The sequence below is a fragment of the Astyanax mexicanus genome, chromosome 5 (genome assembly GCF_023375975.1).
Source record: "Astyanax mexicanus isolate ESR-SI-001 chromosome 5, AstMex3_surface, whole genome shotgun sequence".
NCBI lineage: Eukaryota > Metazoa > Chordata > Actinopteri > Characiformes > Acestrorhamphidae > Astyanax > Astyanax mexicanus.
The window spans coordinates 33271987-33289093 of record NC_064412.1 but is presented as its reverse complement, the minus strand read 5'-3'; the positions used below and the strand labels follow the sequence as shown (position 1 = coordinate 33289093).

The 17107-nt window shown below is 38.4% G+C and overlaps 1 protein-coding gene across 1 annotated transcript; it reads right to left on the bottom strand.

Moving 5' to 3' along the window:
• Positions 1-13718: 13718 nt before the first annotated feature.
• LOC125780442 (uncharacterized) lies at positions 13719-16699 on the bottom strand. The gene is made up of 5 exons (XM_049479650.1): positions 16245-16699; positions 15772-15950; positions 14942-15078; positions 14325-14418; positions 13719-13847 (listed from the first exon to the last, which is right to left on the bottom strand). The coding sequence occupies exons 1-5, from the start codon at positions 16426-16428 to the stop codon at positions 13719-13721; spliced, it is 723 nt and encodes a 240-aa protein (XP_049335607.1). The 5' UTR covers positions 16429-16699.
• Between the last annotated feature and the right edge of the window lie 408 nt (positions 16700-17107).

Sequence of the window (17107 nt, the reverse complement as noted above, 5' to 3'; positions counted from 1 at the left end):
TTTTATGATGTAATCCTGCTTTTAACTTCTTTATAACTTTATCTCTGACCTGTCTGGTGAGTTCCTTGGTTTTTATGATGCTGTTTGTTCACTATTAGTGTTCTCTAACAAACAACTCAGGGCTTTAAAGAACAGGTATATTTATACTAAGACTAAGTCACACACGGCTGGACTCTATTAACTAATAAAGGGACTTCTGAAGGCAATTCACTGCACTGGACTTTATATAAGGGTTTCAGAATAAAGGGATGTTTATTAGATTAAAATAAATATGGTGAAAACCATATCATTTTTTTAAATGGAGCTGAAAATGGATAATGTGTGTAGAAACAAACAGGTGGTCATAATGTTATGCCGGATCAGTGTACATTAGTTAATTACATTATTAAATGACGGCTGAATATTGCATGGATGTCATCCTGACCTATGTAAATTGATTGCTTGAGAGATTAACACCCAATTTATTGATAGAGACTGGATTCCTTGATACTGTTGAGATATGACTTTAACATCCATCAAAAAGCTACACTTTATTGATAACCACTAAAACATGTTTCATATACAATGCCTGGATCAAACTGAGGTGAAGGGAGGAGCTGTAACTGGCAGAATGTAAGATGTGCATACTGTATATGTCCTTTCCAAGGGCACCAGTAATTTTGTGTGTGACAGAATGAAAGACAGACAGGGAGACGGAGGACATGCCAGTGACTGCAGATAATGAATAAGTATTTTAGCATATTGATGACCGTTTATCATATTCCCTTCTCTGCCTCACTGCTGGCTTTTTATCCTCCATCCCAAGCTTTTTGCGGCTGTAAGATAATTCTGCAGTACAATTTGTGCTAGAATATTCTAGATTCAGAATAGAGCAGAGGATTTTTGCACATAAAAATGTCTAAATGAAAAATAAATTACCAAGAAAAAAAGATGAAACTCTCTCAAGTGACTGCATACAATATGGACCCTGTGGTTCTGTTCCTTTCTGTTCTGTAGAAATCAAGCGAGAAGCCTTCTCCTAGGGCGTAGTTGGTTTCTATGGTCCGATGAGTTCCTTTACTTGTTTACTTAGATGTGCAGCGACGATGTACAGATAGTTAACAGAGTCACACGGCTGCGATCAGTGAACACAGCACAGACCGTGTGTGTAAACAGCGTGGAGCAGATACAGTGTTTTTTTTCATAGCTGTGGTAATTAGCATTATTTGGTTAATTTATTAGATTAATCTGCGCCTTATCAGCAGTTTTGCTTAAATAAAAGAAGCATATTTGATAGCTGGGTCAAAGCTGGGTTTTTTTTATTCACACCCGAGTGCAATTACTCATTTTACACCTGCTCAGTCGAACCACACTAAGGGTACAAATTAACCGAGTCCATTTTAACCGTCTGCAGTTTAAAAGCATTTTATTAGATGGTTCAGACCAACCTCTCGCACCAATGACAGGAAGTTGAGGCAGTCTTTAAACAAACCAGAGGAAGAAAGATGTGGTGTTACGCTGAAATCTGCCTCCCCTTGGTGTGCCATGCAGCAGTACGTTAGCGTTCTTTAGGCAAGCCATCAATTGTTTACTGCGCAGTTTGATTTAGCATGTCAGTGTGTCTTCGCTATTGTAACAACGGGGAAAATATGCCTTGCACAATTTGAAACATGAAAAAGGCATGTAGGAATTCTCTTAATTAATCATGGGTTGTGTGTTTTGGAAATAACATGAACCAGGGAGCAAATTATACAAAAAAACTAAAACTACACTTGGAATCGTATATGAATGTTCTGATCCACCTTAAAAGCTGAAGACGTTCGAAGTTCACCACAGCAGCATTTAAGGTGGAAAGGAAAATTCAAAGAATCTCAAATCTTCATGTGAGTGATCTACTGAAGGCAATAAATTACCAGCTACTTACCCGTAGCGCCATGGCTTGTGCAGTTGCTACCCTAATGAAGACCCAAGTCAGGACATTTCTTTCTTTTTTAAAATTTTTTCTCGTTTTGTCTGTTGTGTTTATGTTGCTGTTAGTGTACAGTGCATAGGGGGATGTAGGTAGAAGAATTGGATGTGTCTTCAAAAATGTGCCTCTTTAAAACCACAAACCCTTTTAGAACTCTTGCCAAATAGCACTGGGTGTTGTTGACATCACCAGAAGGTAGACTCTTTGGGAGCAGAGCAGGGTGCAGCGAGTGATTTGGCATGGGTGGGTAAATGCTGATGGATAAAGTACACTAAGAGAGCAGCAGCACTACATATGTTTTTTATGTGCTATATATAATGCACTGAAGAACTAAACATTACAAAAAAGTGAGGCTAGCCCCTGGAAAACCTAAAGTTAGCAGTTTATTTACACAAGAACTCCTCTTTAAGTTGGGTTAGACATACCAATGATAATCATGAGCTTGACTAAAAGGTGAAGCCTCATTCTGAAGTTCTTCCCAGCAATCAAGAGCAGATATCTGTAGCCTATATTTAGGTCTGAAGCTGGAGAAATCATCATGCCCGAAGCTTTAGCTGAGCAATTCCTCTCTCTCCGTTGCTGTAAGCGTAGATACGCTTCGGAAATGTCAACACATTAATCCACATGAAGGCAAACAGTCATAGAACCATTTGTTCTGGTTCGCTGAGTACCTGTAGCACACTCGTCAGCCGTTTCACTAAACGACCCTGCCAACACACACACATCCACGCTCAGAACGTTCACAATCATCTGCTTCTGGTAATGTAGCATTCATCACTGGTGAGGAAGAGAGTGTGTCGCTTTGTAGCCTGAAGACCTGAGAGAATGCAGACACACTGATCCACATTAAATGCGTGACGAGGGAGAGAATGGAGAATGAGAATGAAATGGTTCATTTACAGATTGTAAGTGATGATAAGTGCTCTGCAGTCTATCTGTCTTGTGTGTATTCACTCAAAGATTAGCACTGCTTTACAGAGACTGAACAAATAGATGAGTTATGAACTAATCTTTCCTCATAGATAAAGGCTGTAGATCCAGGTGTTCATGGACGTAGGGAATTGCACTGCAAAAACAAGCTGGTATCAAGCTAAATTATCTAAGACAATAAATCATAGTATTTCTCTGATAAGATTTGTTTTGTCTCATAAGCATTGTAAGTGTAAGATTATTTTGCTTGTTTCTTTTTTAGAGTGTTTACCTTATTTTAAAGGACATATAAGGATTATATTTTCATCAGATATTAAGGATACATGCAGGATACTCTTTCTCTTTTCAGCAGGGCTTCAGGCAGTATTTTCTAACTAGAACTCTGTGTGGGAAATGGCCTCTGACAACTTTAACTTTAACACAAACACTCGTTTGTGTAGGTGTAAGTGTCCTCAGCTTGGCAGCCTGAGTGAGCTTTGTGCTAAGCAGACACATTTCTCCAGGCTCATATTATCTAATTATTAATTGTAATTTTAACTCTAAATAAGTACAAAAAAGTCAGGTCAAGTTATTCTGATTTTTATGTCCAATTGTTTTAGGAGCGAAAGTGCAAAAATTTAGTGCAGTAAATTGCCATGACATTTTGAGTTTTCTCAACTTTTTCATGTATATATATATATATATATATATATATATATATATATATATATATATATATAGCTGGGCGATTAATCGATTTTATCGATCAATTCGAATTTACAGTTAAGGACGATGTGTTTTTATGAAAATCGATTTTCTCTGAGTTTTAATTTTCACCACCAACGCTCCCCTGAGCTTAGCCCCGCCCCTCTCTCCCGCGCACAGCCCCGCCCTTCTCGTGACCCCCCACACACACACAAAATGACGGCAAAGCAGTGTTGCCAACTTTGTCGCTATATTTAGCTACTTTTCAGACCCTGTAGCGAATTTTTTTTAAAAAAGCGTCTAGCGACAAATCTAGCGAGTTTTTGTGGTGTTATTGGAGACTTTTGGCAACTCTGAGATGAACTTGCGCTCTTCAGTTACTGACCTCCGCCCTGCAGCGGGTGCTGCCGTGAGCCCTGCCCCACAACACTTACAGTGCAGTCTCTCACACTCAGCACACACACACCGCTCCATGAACACACTGTGCGTGCTGACTGACCCTGCCCAGTCACGGCAAAAAACTGATTTATGTAATTCACGTAAAAATAAAGTTATTTTGAGACGTGACTGCCTATTTAAAAAGCAACAGAAGTTTGCATTTTTTTGTTGGAGTTCATTTGTATAATTTCTATCATATTTAGAGTGTTTTTTACTCACTTTTTTCTCTCTCACAATGTTAATCCTTTACAGCTTTAAAAACATGTATTATGCAAATTAGGCAATGCCGTCATTTAGCGACTTCCAGACTTTTAGGAGATTTTAGTCGGGGAAAAATTTATTTAAATCAAAAATCAGATTTTTTAATATAGAGAGCTGGGCCATATTAAATGTGTCATTAAATGTGTTCTGATATTATTTGATATGATATTATTTTTAGCATAATTAATTAGCTTAAGTCCCACTCTTGACATAAGCCACTATCCAAAATTGTCCTACTTTATCCTAACAAACTTCCATCCTCATTTCCTTCTTCCCCTCCTTTCCTACTCTAGCCCACTCTTTCCCTTTGGCCTCCTTTAAGTCCTGTCTAAAAATGTTTTTACCTTAAATTTCTATGTCCCGTATTGATAAATGTACATCATTATTTGTAAGTCGCTTTGGATAAAAGCATCTGCCACATGTAATGTAATGTAATATAATATAAAGGGGTAGATTTAAATGATCTGATCAACTGAGGGGGTGTAGAAGATTTTACCACAGTTGGCCACAGCATCATGAGGAGATGATTCAGGCAAAAAAAATACATCAAAGGAAGGTGATGATATGGAAATTCCATAGTTTTTTTGTTGGTTTGTTTGTGCTTAGCACCCCTAAAAATCTCGAATCGCCCTTGTTTGGTTACCAGCTAAACCATCAAACTGAGGCAGGGACCTGCTGTAACTTTAGCTGGTGTATTGTTTTGTGTGGATGAAATTAGCTAACTAGCTAACTGTAGCTGCTGTATTAATTTCTGGCTCAGAATGACAGGAAATTCCTGCCAGTCAGTTTGGCTCTGGACAGAGGACTTCTTACGCACAGTGCCAAACCAGAAGCTTCATCTGCGAAGCTGCAGCTGGATGCCAGACTGCTGTGTTGACTTACACAATGGTATTCTGGGTGGTTTTATTAGAGAATACCCAAGTGAGCTTGTGTAATATCCCCTGGGAATTTAGCTCTAAATGGCTTTCTGTCACCGTGCTGAAGAGGAGCTGAGGATGAGGCTGAAAAAGAGGGGAAAACAGGGGGATTGGGGGTATCAGCTTTAGATTAACCCCCAGAATTTATACAGTAGAGCAGAGGAAGGCCGAGAAAAGCTCTTTCTGTTTGTGTGTGTGTGTGTGTGTGCTCGCACTACATGCAAATGAAAGCCATGACTGATTGGGAAAAGTCTTTAGTGGATTGTGGTCCATTTCATATTCATAGGCGAAAAAAAGGAAGACATGAAACGATCCGAGAGAAAAAACAAAAAGAAAATATACCACCCTCTACAAATGATGAGCTTCCAAATGGTGCTGTGCTGTGTTAGGATGTGTGAATGAATGGTAGAATTAATCATTATCTCAATTAAAAAACAAAAAAAAAACACACATAAACTTAGCCGATTTGTAAACAAATTAAAGTAATAAAATTACCTGGCCAAAATGTTTTGATCATCGGAAACCTGTTGACCCTTTTTTCTGGATTTTATTTTTATTTTTTGTGGAAATCCTCATTATTCTTATTATTGCTCACATTAAAAACAGATTCAATTGAAGAAAAATGGTTGCTTATTCAGAATATAATGTAAATCAGAATTTGTATAGTAGAGATAGACAGATATATACTAGTAGACACAGTCAAGCCAGAATATTATGACAACCATAACCATAATATCAGACAAAAATAACCTGAGTAAATATAAAAAAAAAAAAAACAGTTTTTAAATAATGATTTAATTCATGAAGGGAAAAAAGCTATTCAAGCCAACCTGGACCTGTGCAAAAAAGACACCCTTGGCGGCATAAACTGCAATTAAGTCTTTCACACCTCTGTGGAGGAATTTTGGTCCACTTTTCTTTACAGATTTTTCATTTTGTTTTTTTGAGCCATTCAGAGGTGGACTTGCTGCAGAACCCAAGTACACCAAAATCTGAAGTCTGGGGATCATCAAGACATTTGTTGATTAATGTGAGATGGGCCTTTGTGTATTTTTTTGTCAGCAGTGTTTCTTGCCCTGGAACTCTCCCATGGAGATCATTTTTACCCAGTCCCTTTCTTATTACTGAAACACTGGCCTTAACTGAAGTGAGACATGCAGTTCTTTAGATGTTGTTCTAGGTTTCTTTTGTGACCTTCTGGATGAGTTGTCCATGCCCTTCTGAAGTAGTTTTGGGAAGGTTTCTCTATTTGTGAATAACAGCTCTCTCTGTGATTCGAAGTCTTAGAAATAGTTCTGTAACCTTTTTCCAGACTTATAGATGATCAATGAGTTTTCTCATCTGTTTTTGAATTTCTTCAGATTGGGGTATAGCATGTTTCTTTTTGAGATCTTTTAGCTGCTTCATGTTGTCAGACAGGTTCTGTTCTGTGATTTATGGATTCTACTTGATTCTACAGTAATCAGGCCTGGTTGTGGCTAGTAAGTGAAATTGCTCAGCTTTCCAAAAAAAAGGTGTCTTACTTCTTCATGTAGAGCCAGGCTGGTTTGGATAGATTTTTTCCCCCTTATTAAAATCTTTTAAAAACTGCTTTGTATGTTTACTCAGGCTATCGTTGTCCAATATTTAATTTTAAATTTGTTTTATAATAATAAGAATGTAGGTATTCTTTTTCACTCCACTGTATACTGTGTTCCAGGTCTACCTCAGGATATTATAACAAAGAATGCCACACATTTTATTAACTGAACATTGTAGGTGGCTTTCTCTGCTGCACTTAAGTCATTTGAAAGTCTCTATTGAATCTGAAAAAAAGCCTTTGGAAGCAATTCAGATTTGTCACTGAGTCAGAAAATAAATCCATTCTCACCAACTTCAAACTGTTTTATTTCTACTGTGAGTCAATCAGCGATGACCGAAGAATGCGCGGATCAATTTTGGATTTGAGAGACCTGAAGAGAGAGTCTTTAAAGGAAACCGAGCAGCGTAGCGTGAAATTTCATTTTAGAAAAAAAAAAGAAATCAAATGGACCAACAACGTATGCATCATTTCGGGGGAAGAAAATCAGGTATGTGTCCTTTTTGTATTGCTGTTGGTTATTTGTTTTTTGTTGTTGTTGTTTTTTAATCAGCTGACATGGATTAAACCTGAAAAGTGAGCAAGTAAGTGGCCTATTGGAGTTGAATTAAGACACCTGTTGTAAATGAGCAGCCTGTGCTGTGTTTGTGCTTTGGAAAGAGATGAAATACAAGAACCAACCTGTCCACAGTAATGCAGCACTAATGCAAAGCCATGTTCCCTATTAACTGCACCGAAATTGGCTTTGAGAAATTGGATTTCAGCCTCCGCAACAAACTCCCCTCCTTCACGCTCTAATTCTATCCCCCAACACGAAGCACAATCAATACTCACCCAATCACTGTTGTCCCATTGACTTTTTTTTAAGGAGGTAAAAGAAATTCAGATGAGGAAGGGAACATTATTAGAGAAGAATTGGGAGGTCTAGCGAGCTAACGAGTTGCCGCATGTTTTTTTTTCTCTCTTTTGTTTACCTAGAAAGACAAACCTCAATTCACCGAATCACTTTGACACAGCGGAGAAAGAACTGCAGCAAAAGAACAAACACACAAACGGCTTCCAGAAATAGACCACCACTGCACAGTGGAGCGCAGAGCCCGAGAGTCAACAAAAATAACCGTCTTGCTTGTTTTTTGATCAGACGTCCTCTGTTGGCTAACCCTTCTCCCATGAAAAGCCAAACCAACACCAATCGGATCATTAAAATTCTGCTTAGGCAAGCTGCTGGACCTTCTCAGGGCACAGGTCAGTTCAATTTCACTCCAGCGTATTAAGAGATTGAGTTACGGCTTAAAGTGAAAATGAAAAGTTACTCACTCTTTAACCTGCTAAACCTTTAATGACATTCCATTTCCAAAAAATGTCAGGTGATAGATAAATGATTTAGTCAAATAAAAAAAGAAAAGTTGTTTATTTAAAGAATCATCTGGACCAAACATGCCTTTTGGAATGCAATGGATAGAAAATAAAGGGAAAAAAATTAAGTGAAGCTTCAGAGTTCTGACTATGCAAGATTACCAGACTGAACTTCATGTCTTTCCTTTGGTCAGAAAGCAATCAGCTCCTCCTACTCTTTGTTACCAGAACCCATACTGATATAAGTGCTTGAAGCTCTTAGCCAGCATATCTCAGCCTCCCCCAGTATAAACTGCAGTCTGTTCAGGCCAAGTCTTTATGCTTTAACTAACGGGCCTCATCACCTGCCGTTCCGAGTCACGAGTGGTGTTACATCCACATCCTTGAGGTCGAACTAATCTAAGATGATGATTATTGGTCTCAACTTGTACGATTAGCCTGTTCTAATCTTAAAACAAGTGTCTTAGGTTTTTGTCTGTAGTTAAGATGCATAGACAATGTGCGTGAAGTGATTAAATGTACAGTTTTTGAACCAACTCTGAGCAGAGGCCTAGAAGCCTATCTCGACCAAAATCTCGACTCCTTCCTACCTGCATTCACTCCTGAAGGCTTACGCTACCTCCCGGCCTCTGCGCTCCTCCAATGAACGTCACCTTGCTTTACCAAAGAAACATTCACACAAAGCAATCCAGACTGTTCTCATACAGAGTTCCCCAATGGTGGAACAAACTACCTTCTACTACCAGATCAGAAGAATCTCTCACTATCTTTAATAAACTCCTGAAGACAGAGCTCTTCAAAGAGCTCTTACTCTCCTAACACCTCTAACAAACTACCTTCCACTACCAGATCAGGAGCATTCCTCTCTATCTTTAAGAAACTCCTAAAGACTGAGCTCTTCAAAGAGCACCAATTCTCTTAACACCTCACAGCAAAAATGCCAGTGTTAAATCAACTCGGAGTGTTAAATTTAACACTGAGTGAGTGTGTATATGCATCCACTCTTTTCAGTGTTAATGTTACACTAACACTAGTGTTAATATTTTTACACTCAGAGTTATTTTTTTAACACTATGGGGAATTAGCATTATCACTGACTAACACTTTCCTAGTGTCAAGTGTTAATATTTTTACACTCAGCCATAGTTGTTTCCACACTTTAAGGAGTTAAAAATCAACACATTTAAGTGTTAATTTTACACCACACTACTATATTTATACACTTAAATCTAGTAATTTCAACACTGTTGGGAGTTAAAATCTAACACCAGCTAGTGTCACTTGTACTCTCCACTAGTGTCATTTTAATAAAATGTTACACTACTGTGGTTGAAAATGCTACACCGACTTCCAATGCATTCAGACCAATGGGTGTAAAGTTTGATTACTAATAAACCCACCCACCCTTAACCAACACAACCACCCACTAAACCCATCTCAAAAACACACAAGGCAAAAACTTCTTTAGAAATGTTATCTTATTAAATGACCACCACACCACATTAACAATTAACAGTTTGCATGGATTCACATATAATTACAATATGGAACAAGGTACACTTGATCATCTCTGTCATTTGAAAATTGCCTATCACAAGGTCTGTAATATAACAAATCATTTACAGAGATCACTGAGAAAACCTCATTTTTCTCCTCAATGCCAAATGCATTTAAATGCTCATCAAAAAAAACATTTGAGACTTTACAAATCAAAAGATAGCCATTTCTGTCTTTAACAATGATACTGTCAATCCTGTTGAACAAGGGCATCTCATTTTCAACTCCAGTTATCACATACATCCCAACTTGATACTCTGTGCCATAGTTTTTGACCCAGGAAGTGGTGGAAACAGATGACTCATCAAACACTTCATTCAGCACCTCTCCACCCTCTATACTGCTGACCGGGACTTCTAAGATAGGACCAAACTGTAATCTCTGAAAAGTAAAGTTCTCAAAATGAAATGCCAACTGAGCCTGGTGTTTCTTAACTAGAGTCTTAGCAATATTTTTGAAGTTTTTTACAGATTTCTTAAAAAAATTGTGCTTCCCTTCAAACCGCATACACCAAATGTGTATTAGTGGCCCAATTCTTCTAATAGCGCTGGGGTAGTGGATCATATGGTGATGTTTGGGAATGAGATTGTGCTCTGGGAAGATGGATTTAAAAAGGGTGTGATGTTCAAAAATGAGATGTTTCAAATAACAAGTCAATCCATGAGATACAGTGGGTGAAAACACAATGTTAACAATTTGAATTAAAAGGAGTAACAATTGCCAACAGGTATCCTCTCTTTCAACCAAATCTCCAAATATCAGTGGGGCATTGCGGAGAAGGCACCAAGACTGAATAGCATTGAGTCCAAGATCTTTGCTGTTGTCATCAAGCTTAAGCCCACTTGGCCTGTTGTTTCTTTGAGTATACCCATAATTAAAGCTATGGATTCTTTCAGACAACGAACTCAGGGATATTGAATTTTTGATCAGATACTGAAACACAAGCTTTAACTCATATTGCACCACTCCCTCTAACAGGTCATGCATTATGTCCAAAGCATAATTGTTTGACGAATGGAAAAACTGGAGGGAATTGAGTGGACAGTCTCGTTTGACACCAAATGTTGATTTCAAAGCAGGATTTTCCTGGATAACACGAACATGCTCTTTATGAAGATCTTTTGTACGTAGGGTTAAACCTGGGTGATCTTCAGTGAAAACTGACTGATATTCCCTTTTTTCAGTTAAACATAACCTACAGCAGTATGTCGCACTGAATGATTCGACGAAACCAAAGAGTGCATGTAGAGCTAAATTGTCTCCTGTGACCTGAATGACTGAACCCTTCACAGGTGTAGCTAAAAAGGGCAACTGTATTCCTTCAGTCTCCAGAATCTTTAAATCATCGATAAGTGGCTTCAAAATTGGCTCAAATCCATATTTCTTAAGGTCCTCTGAGTGAAAAAGAGCAACAACGTGAATATTCATTAACACAGAATTGAGCTTTGGTGATAAATTTCTCAAAACAAAATAAACACATCCAAGTTTGTGCACTCCCTTTTTTGATCCTAGAGCATTAGCCGTCTCTATTTCATCATAGTAGAGTTGGATCTGAAGAGCATGTTCGTGGTGAGAAAATAAACTATGATTTTTAAAGTAGGACCCATCACTTATATCTCTGTATAATCCCTCCTGGTGTGGTTTTACTTCTTTGAAACTGTTACAGAGTTCCTTGTTACTAAACATTGATGAGAGAGACCCACGGATAGGCACATACATGAACTTATCATTGACTGGAACTTGCCTATATGTGCCTGTTCTTCTGTCTCTTCTTACATCAAAACGGACAGCCAGAACATGCTCTACAGGCTCTACTATATTCCATTTCTTTTCAAAATGCCTCATCCGTGTTCAGACACGAAAAAGGGTTTTCTAGTTGATCAAAACAACTCTCAACTCTCTCCAAAGTTTCTCTTGATGCATCAGAAGACAAACAATTAACAACAGCTTCCTTTGCGTGAGCATGAACATCATTAACCAGTTCCTCCATTGAATTAACTAGATACTGCACAGTGCTCTCTGGAACACCTGAGGCTTGAACCTGAGCAATAACAGAGCTGCACATGTCCCGAATATGTTTCTTTTCAACAGGAACATGTGTAGTAACCTTCACAGGAGGATCCACATTCACTGGTGTGGAAGGTCCAGCCACAGCCTCAAATTCAAAACTGGTGACAGGATCTGGATCAAAGCAGTCTTTATGCACTCGAGAAAGGTGACGTTGGTAACCAGAATACGTACAAAAATACAACCAGGTTCTCCACAGTTCAATCGCAGAGACTTTGCGGGATACAATCCATGCTGAAACTTCAAATGTCTAAATAACATTGAACAACTGGTGTGGTGTAGTTTACAAAGGTAACATGTGTACATTTCTGGTCAAAATGTACAGTCTTCAAACCTCACAGTGAAGAAGTCTTGCTCTTATTTCTTTTACCCTGGGACTTTCTTTCACTTTGCCGACGTCAATGCCATACACAGTGGTTTGGATGAAGATGAAGAAGCTGGACAGGGCATCATCATACGACACAGCAAAAGCATAATGCGCCTTGAAAAGCTCATCAAAGGCAGCAACAGGGGTCTGCATCCTGCAGGGAATGGCCTTCTGGTCCAGGATGATGTAGAAGTCCTGGATGCAGCTGCTTCTTTCTCCAACACCGAGCAGAAAGGGCTGTTTAAGGCCAGTTTCTTTAAGGAAGGTCTCCATGCTTGATCCCACCTGTCAGTGAAAAAGTGAGTGTGAGTGATGTTTTTACTCAAGCCATTTGAATTAATATGCTACTGACTATATGAATGGATGCCTGACCCTGTGACTGAGTGAGTGTGATGAAATGCTTTTTACTCAAGGCATTTTCATTCATGGGCGAATGAATGCATGAATGGATGTGAACAATACACAACTTGATGAATTAATGATGAATTCAAGGCATGGATTGATGAATGTACACAACATTAATTTATTTTTGTGCGATAAATGGATGTATTACTTTTTAAAAACTATTTAACTGCATCTAAAGAATTACAATGTCATATTGGGTCCTGAAAACCTTGCTTTGGTGATGTACAGTCCTAAGAAAATACCTTCATGAACTTGATCAGGCGTCGAGTAGCCTCCGACGCACTCATCTTGCCACTCTTCTTGCCTTTAACTGTTGGAGGCAGGAGGTGAAGCAGAAGCAGGATGGCAGCCATCTCAGAATCCCACTCCTCAGAATGCCAAACTGCATAAATAGAAGAGACATATTGCGGCATCAGTTACAGTTCAGTTGTCTTTAAAGGTGCACTGTGTAATATTTTAGCTGTTTCTATCAAGAATTCATGCTGCCCATTCATAAATGTTACCTTTTTCACAAATACACACCACCACCATCTTCAAAGTAATTGTAAGTATTCATTATGACTGGAAAAATTGCACTTTTCATACATGAAAAGGTGGATCTTCTAAATTATCCGCTATTTTGAATGTCCAGAAATACACCATTTTAGCAGCAAAACTTACTGTACTTTGGTCATATTAGTAAATATCAGTTCATTATTTAGTAAATATTCATGAAAAGATCAAATTTGGCAGTAGACAACCGTTACAATGAGCAGCATAGTTACAATACCTACTCTGGTCACATCCTACACAGTGCACCTTTAATTACATGATGGATTGAATATGGTTAGCAGTAAGATGCAGTGTGTACAAACATAATTTGTAGTAAAGGGGAGAAAAACATGAGGACACAACGATGTCCTATTTTCGTTTTGCACTGAAAGCATGAGTAATCTACTGTATCTACTATTCAGTGGGCTATATGCACACATCCGCTACTTCCTGAACTTGAGTTTGCTCCTGGTTTCCTGTCTTACATTACTGTATTTGACCATAGCTGTAATGTCAGACACACCTGGATTAATCAGTCGGTTCAATAATGCAAGACAGGAAACCAGGAGCAGCCTCAAGTTCAGGTAGTAACGGATGTGTGCAGATTATTAAGATCATGAAGCCTGTTAACACTTACCACCATCATCAGACTCTTGTTGTGCAGACAGAAGCAGCTCATCAACAACCGGACGGAGTTAGGTTCTTGCAGCAATCTGCGATGACTCTCGGTTTGAAAAAGGTTGGCCACTTGGAGAGGAATTTACCAGACACCTCCTCACCAAAGATCATTGAGAAGTCTTGGTCGATCTTAAAACAGAAAAGATGAAGTGGAAGAGAACACAGTTGCCATGGCACCATAGGCATCAATTAAACAGTCAAGCAAAATAAGGCAACCACAAAATTGACAGGAATGCATTTTATGCTTACCAAGCCAGGTGTATCTAAGAATCTGGGAAAGAGGTCGAGGACAGTAGAGGCACTTTCTGGGTCTTGAATGACTCTTTGTCTGTGCTGGAATGTGGCCTTCATCTTATTTCTGACAAGGATTGCATCACTTGAGTGTTTCATCGCCGATATGGCTTCCTTGCATTCATCCCCAGTCAACTGCTTCTCATCTGACTCATACCACCTGGGAAAAAAAAACTCCTGGAAAACCTTTTAAAAGACCCCAGTGAGAACGACAGACGAGGGATGCCACACCCAGGACTGGCAGACTTGCTATTGACAAAAAAGTTCTACAAATATACACAGATTATACTAGGATGCATTATGGTTTGCACTCACATAGCCATTCTCGGAATCTGGGTCACTCAATTTTGGGAACAGTGTTGTAATCCCAAGTGCATAGAGGTTCCGCACATTTACCGGAGGTACCCTCCTAGGAAGAAAGAGTTTCATTCATGAGTACTTGTTATTAAAGTTAACCCATTGATGCCAGATGATGCATAGCGCAACATTGACCCTAGTGTCTGGAGATGCATTATGCAGCATTCAGGGTTATGGGTGCAAGAACAGGATCTTGACTTTTAAATGCAATTAATTTCATGTTTTTATGTGCTAGGGACACTGAGATATTTAGGTTTTTGCAGGTTTACAGCACCTTTTCCCAAAGGGGCTATGGCATTTAGCAGGCGTTTTTTTTGCAGGTGCTTTAGGCATCAATGGGTTAAGCAGAACGTAAAAAGAGTCCAAAAAAAAATAGTATATAACTATTTTTTTTTTTAAATGAGGATGAATAAATTCTGCAATAATACAAAAATAAATGAATATCAGATAACATCAGCTTAGTAAAATAAACAGCTCAATTAAAACTGAAGAGCAAAAGGAATAGCTGAGTAAAAATAAAAACTACTGAGAAATTTAAACAACCACAATCCGATATTGCAAGTGCATTTACTTACCCATGGTACTCCACCATATCTGCCACAAGAATGTTGACCATCCTCCTTCTTGTAACATCACTGATGGTGCTTGTTTTCTTGTACTCTTCTAGTATTTCTTTCCCACTGGCCTTTGAACACAGAGCATCTCTAACAATCTGAAACGACAATTGCATATCATTCACACTGCAAGTACAGTAGGTATTTCATCTGATGTAACAGTTGTTTGGCATGAGAAATAAGAATTAGCCATCATAGCAGAGCATCTGCAGTCCAACACCATAGTGGAAGAATATAACAGTAGAGTTGACACCGCAATTCATGACGGCACATGCACCCTCCCATCTTGTGTAGGTAGTGTAGGCACATTCAGTCAATGCAAATCAATGGAGAACATGCCGAACTCAAAAAATTGACTAAAACTGTGTGAATATGAAGTAACACATTAATCAAAGACCAGATTTGAAATGTCAGGCTAAATATGTACTTAAATCATATGAGTCGACAAAATACATTTAAAAATCAAATTATAAAAATCATGTAGATATTTAGCAACACTCTTCAGCTATTGTCCTTGCATAGCGTGTTGATGGACATTTTTCACATTATTAAGCCATTTTTGAGAGATGAGCCTCCTTCTCCATTCATTTCCATTTCTCCGGTCTACCTCCAAAAAATGGCTGCCACGGACTGCCGTGAAAAGGGGGCGGGATCCACTCTAGTGTTATGTTCTACCTCTATGACCAACACCTACTGAAGTTACAGTACTAATATTCTTATTGTGAAACTTTAATATAAGGCTCGACATTGGTCTAATTGACATCAGGGTCAATAGCATTTGGTTAACTTACATCTCTTGCAACATTGCCATCCAGGGGCCCTTCAATCAGCTGTCTTCTCCGAGTCTTTGTAGATTCCAGTATCACTGTTGAGTCAGTACCTGATGATGACCCTTGGGACATACATGATGGTGATGGTGACCAGTCAGATGAAGATGAGCCCTCTAAGAACGTCACCTCAGTAGGGATACCTAAGAAAAAAATATAGCATTGTGACAATTGACAATCCTGCTCCTGCTTTCCTGTCTTCTTCATTCTTGGACAAACTGATTAATCCAGGTGTGTTTGATCTCACAACTATGTTCAAACACACCTGGATTAATCAGTTTGTCCAATAATGTAAGGCAGGAAAAAAGGTAGTGAACGTGTGCTGTGCATATAGCCTAGTGACCAAGACAGGAAATATGTTACAGCTCAATTTACCTTTTGTAGAAAACAAACAAAACATAACAATTAATTACATCTATAAGCCTGCAATCACTTACCATTACATTCCTCTGCCTTGAAAAACACCCCTGATGACTTTAAGAGTTCATCAAATATGTCTGAATCCACTTCCACATTAGATGAATCCTTCAGCCTCAAAGAAGTAAAATCTGGCAAATTGAATTTCGCCAGCACTGAAACACAAGAAACTGTCAATAAGCAAGGTTTGGGAACAACAACCATGCCTTGAGCAAAGCTGATGGACTATAAATACTATGGGGTTAGTGGGAAATATAATTGTCATCTGCAGTTTCCAACAAAGACACTGTAAAACCTTCAAAGCACAAATAAACATGACAGTCAAATTAGCCAAACAGTTACCTGCTTGCAAAAACTGGGAGTAACTGTACTCCTCCTCGGCCTGTGGTACCCTGACCCATTTGCTGACTCCATTATATTCTACTGGAACCAGCATGTTGCTTTAAAGACAAAAATGGCATTACTTGAGGTAGTCCTAAGTCAGTGTTGGGAAGGTTACTTTTAAAATGTAATCCCTTACAGATTACTGATTACATCACTCAAAATGTAATTTGTAACGTAATCAGTTACATTACTTCAAGTGAGTAACGTAATCTGATTACTTTGGATTACTTTAAATATTGTCGTTTTTTTTAAGCCTGAATGAATGTAGCAACCACATATTGCATATTATTGTTTTATTTTTCCTTCCAGTTAATAGATAGACAAATAAAACAGCCTTTTCAATCACCCTATAAAAATACTTATGAAACCATTTAATCAAACAATTTTATAAAACACTTCTATAAATTGATGATAAAATCATTAAAAACCAAACAATGTAACAACAACTGTAAGCTATCTATTTGCAGGTTTGCCACTTTCTGCAGGTGGATTTTTTGCC

What these genes read in the sequence shown, in the direction of transcription:
- LOC125780442 (XM_049479650.1), bottom strand. Translation starts at nt 16,428, where the DNA reads ATGGTTGTTGTTCCCAAACCTTGCTTATTGACAGTTTCTTGTGTTTCA. An exon ending in CAAGGCAGAGGAATGTAATG is followed by an intron (nt 15,951 to 16,244) that starts GTAAGTGATTGC and finishes TTTTTTTCTTAG; the next exon opens with GTATCCCTACTGAGGTGACG. An exon ending in ATGGCAATGTTGCAAGAGAT is followed by an intron (nt 15,079 to 15,771) that starts GTAAGTTAACCA and finishes TTGTCGTTTCAG; the next exon opens with ATTGTTAGAGATGCTCTGTG.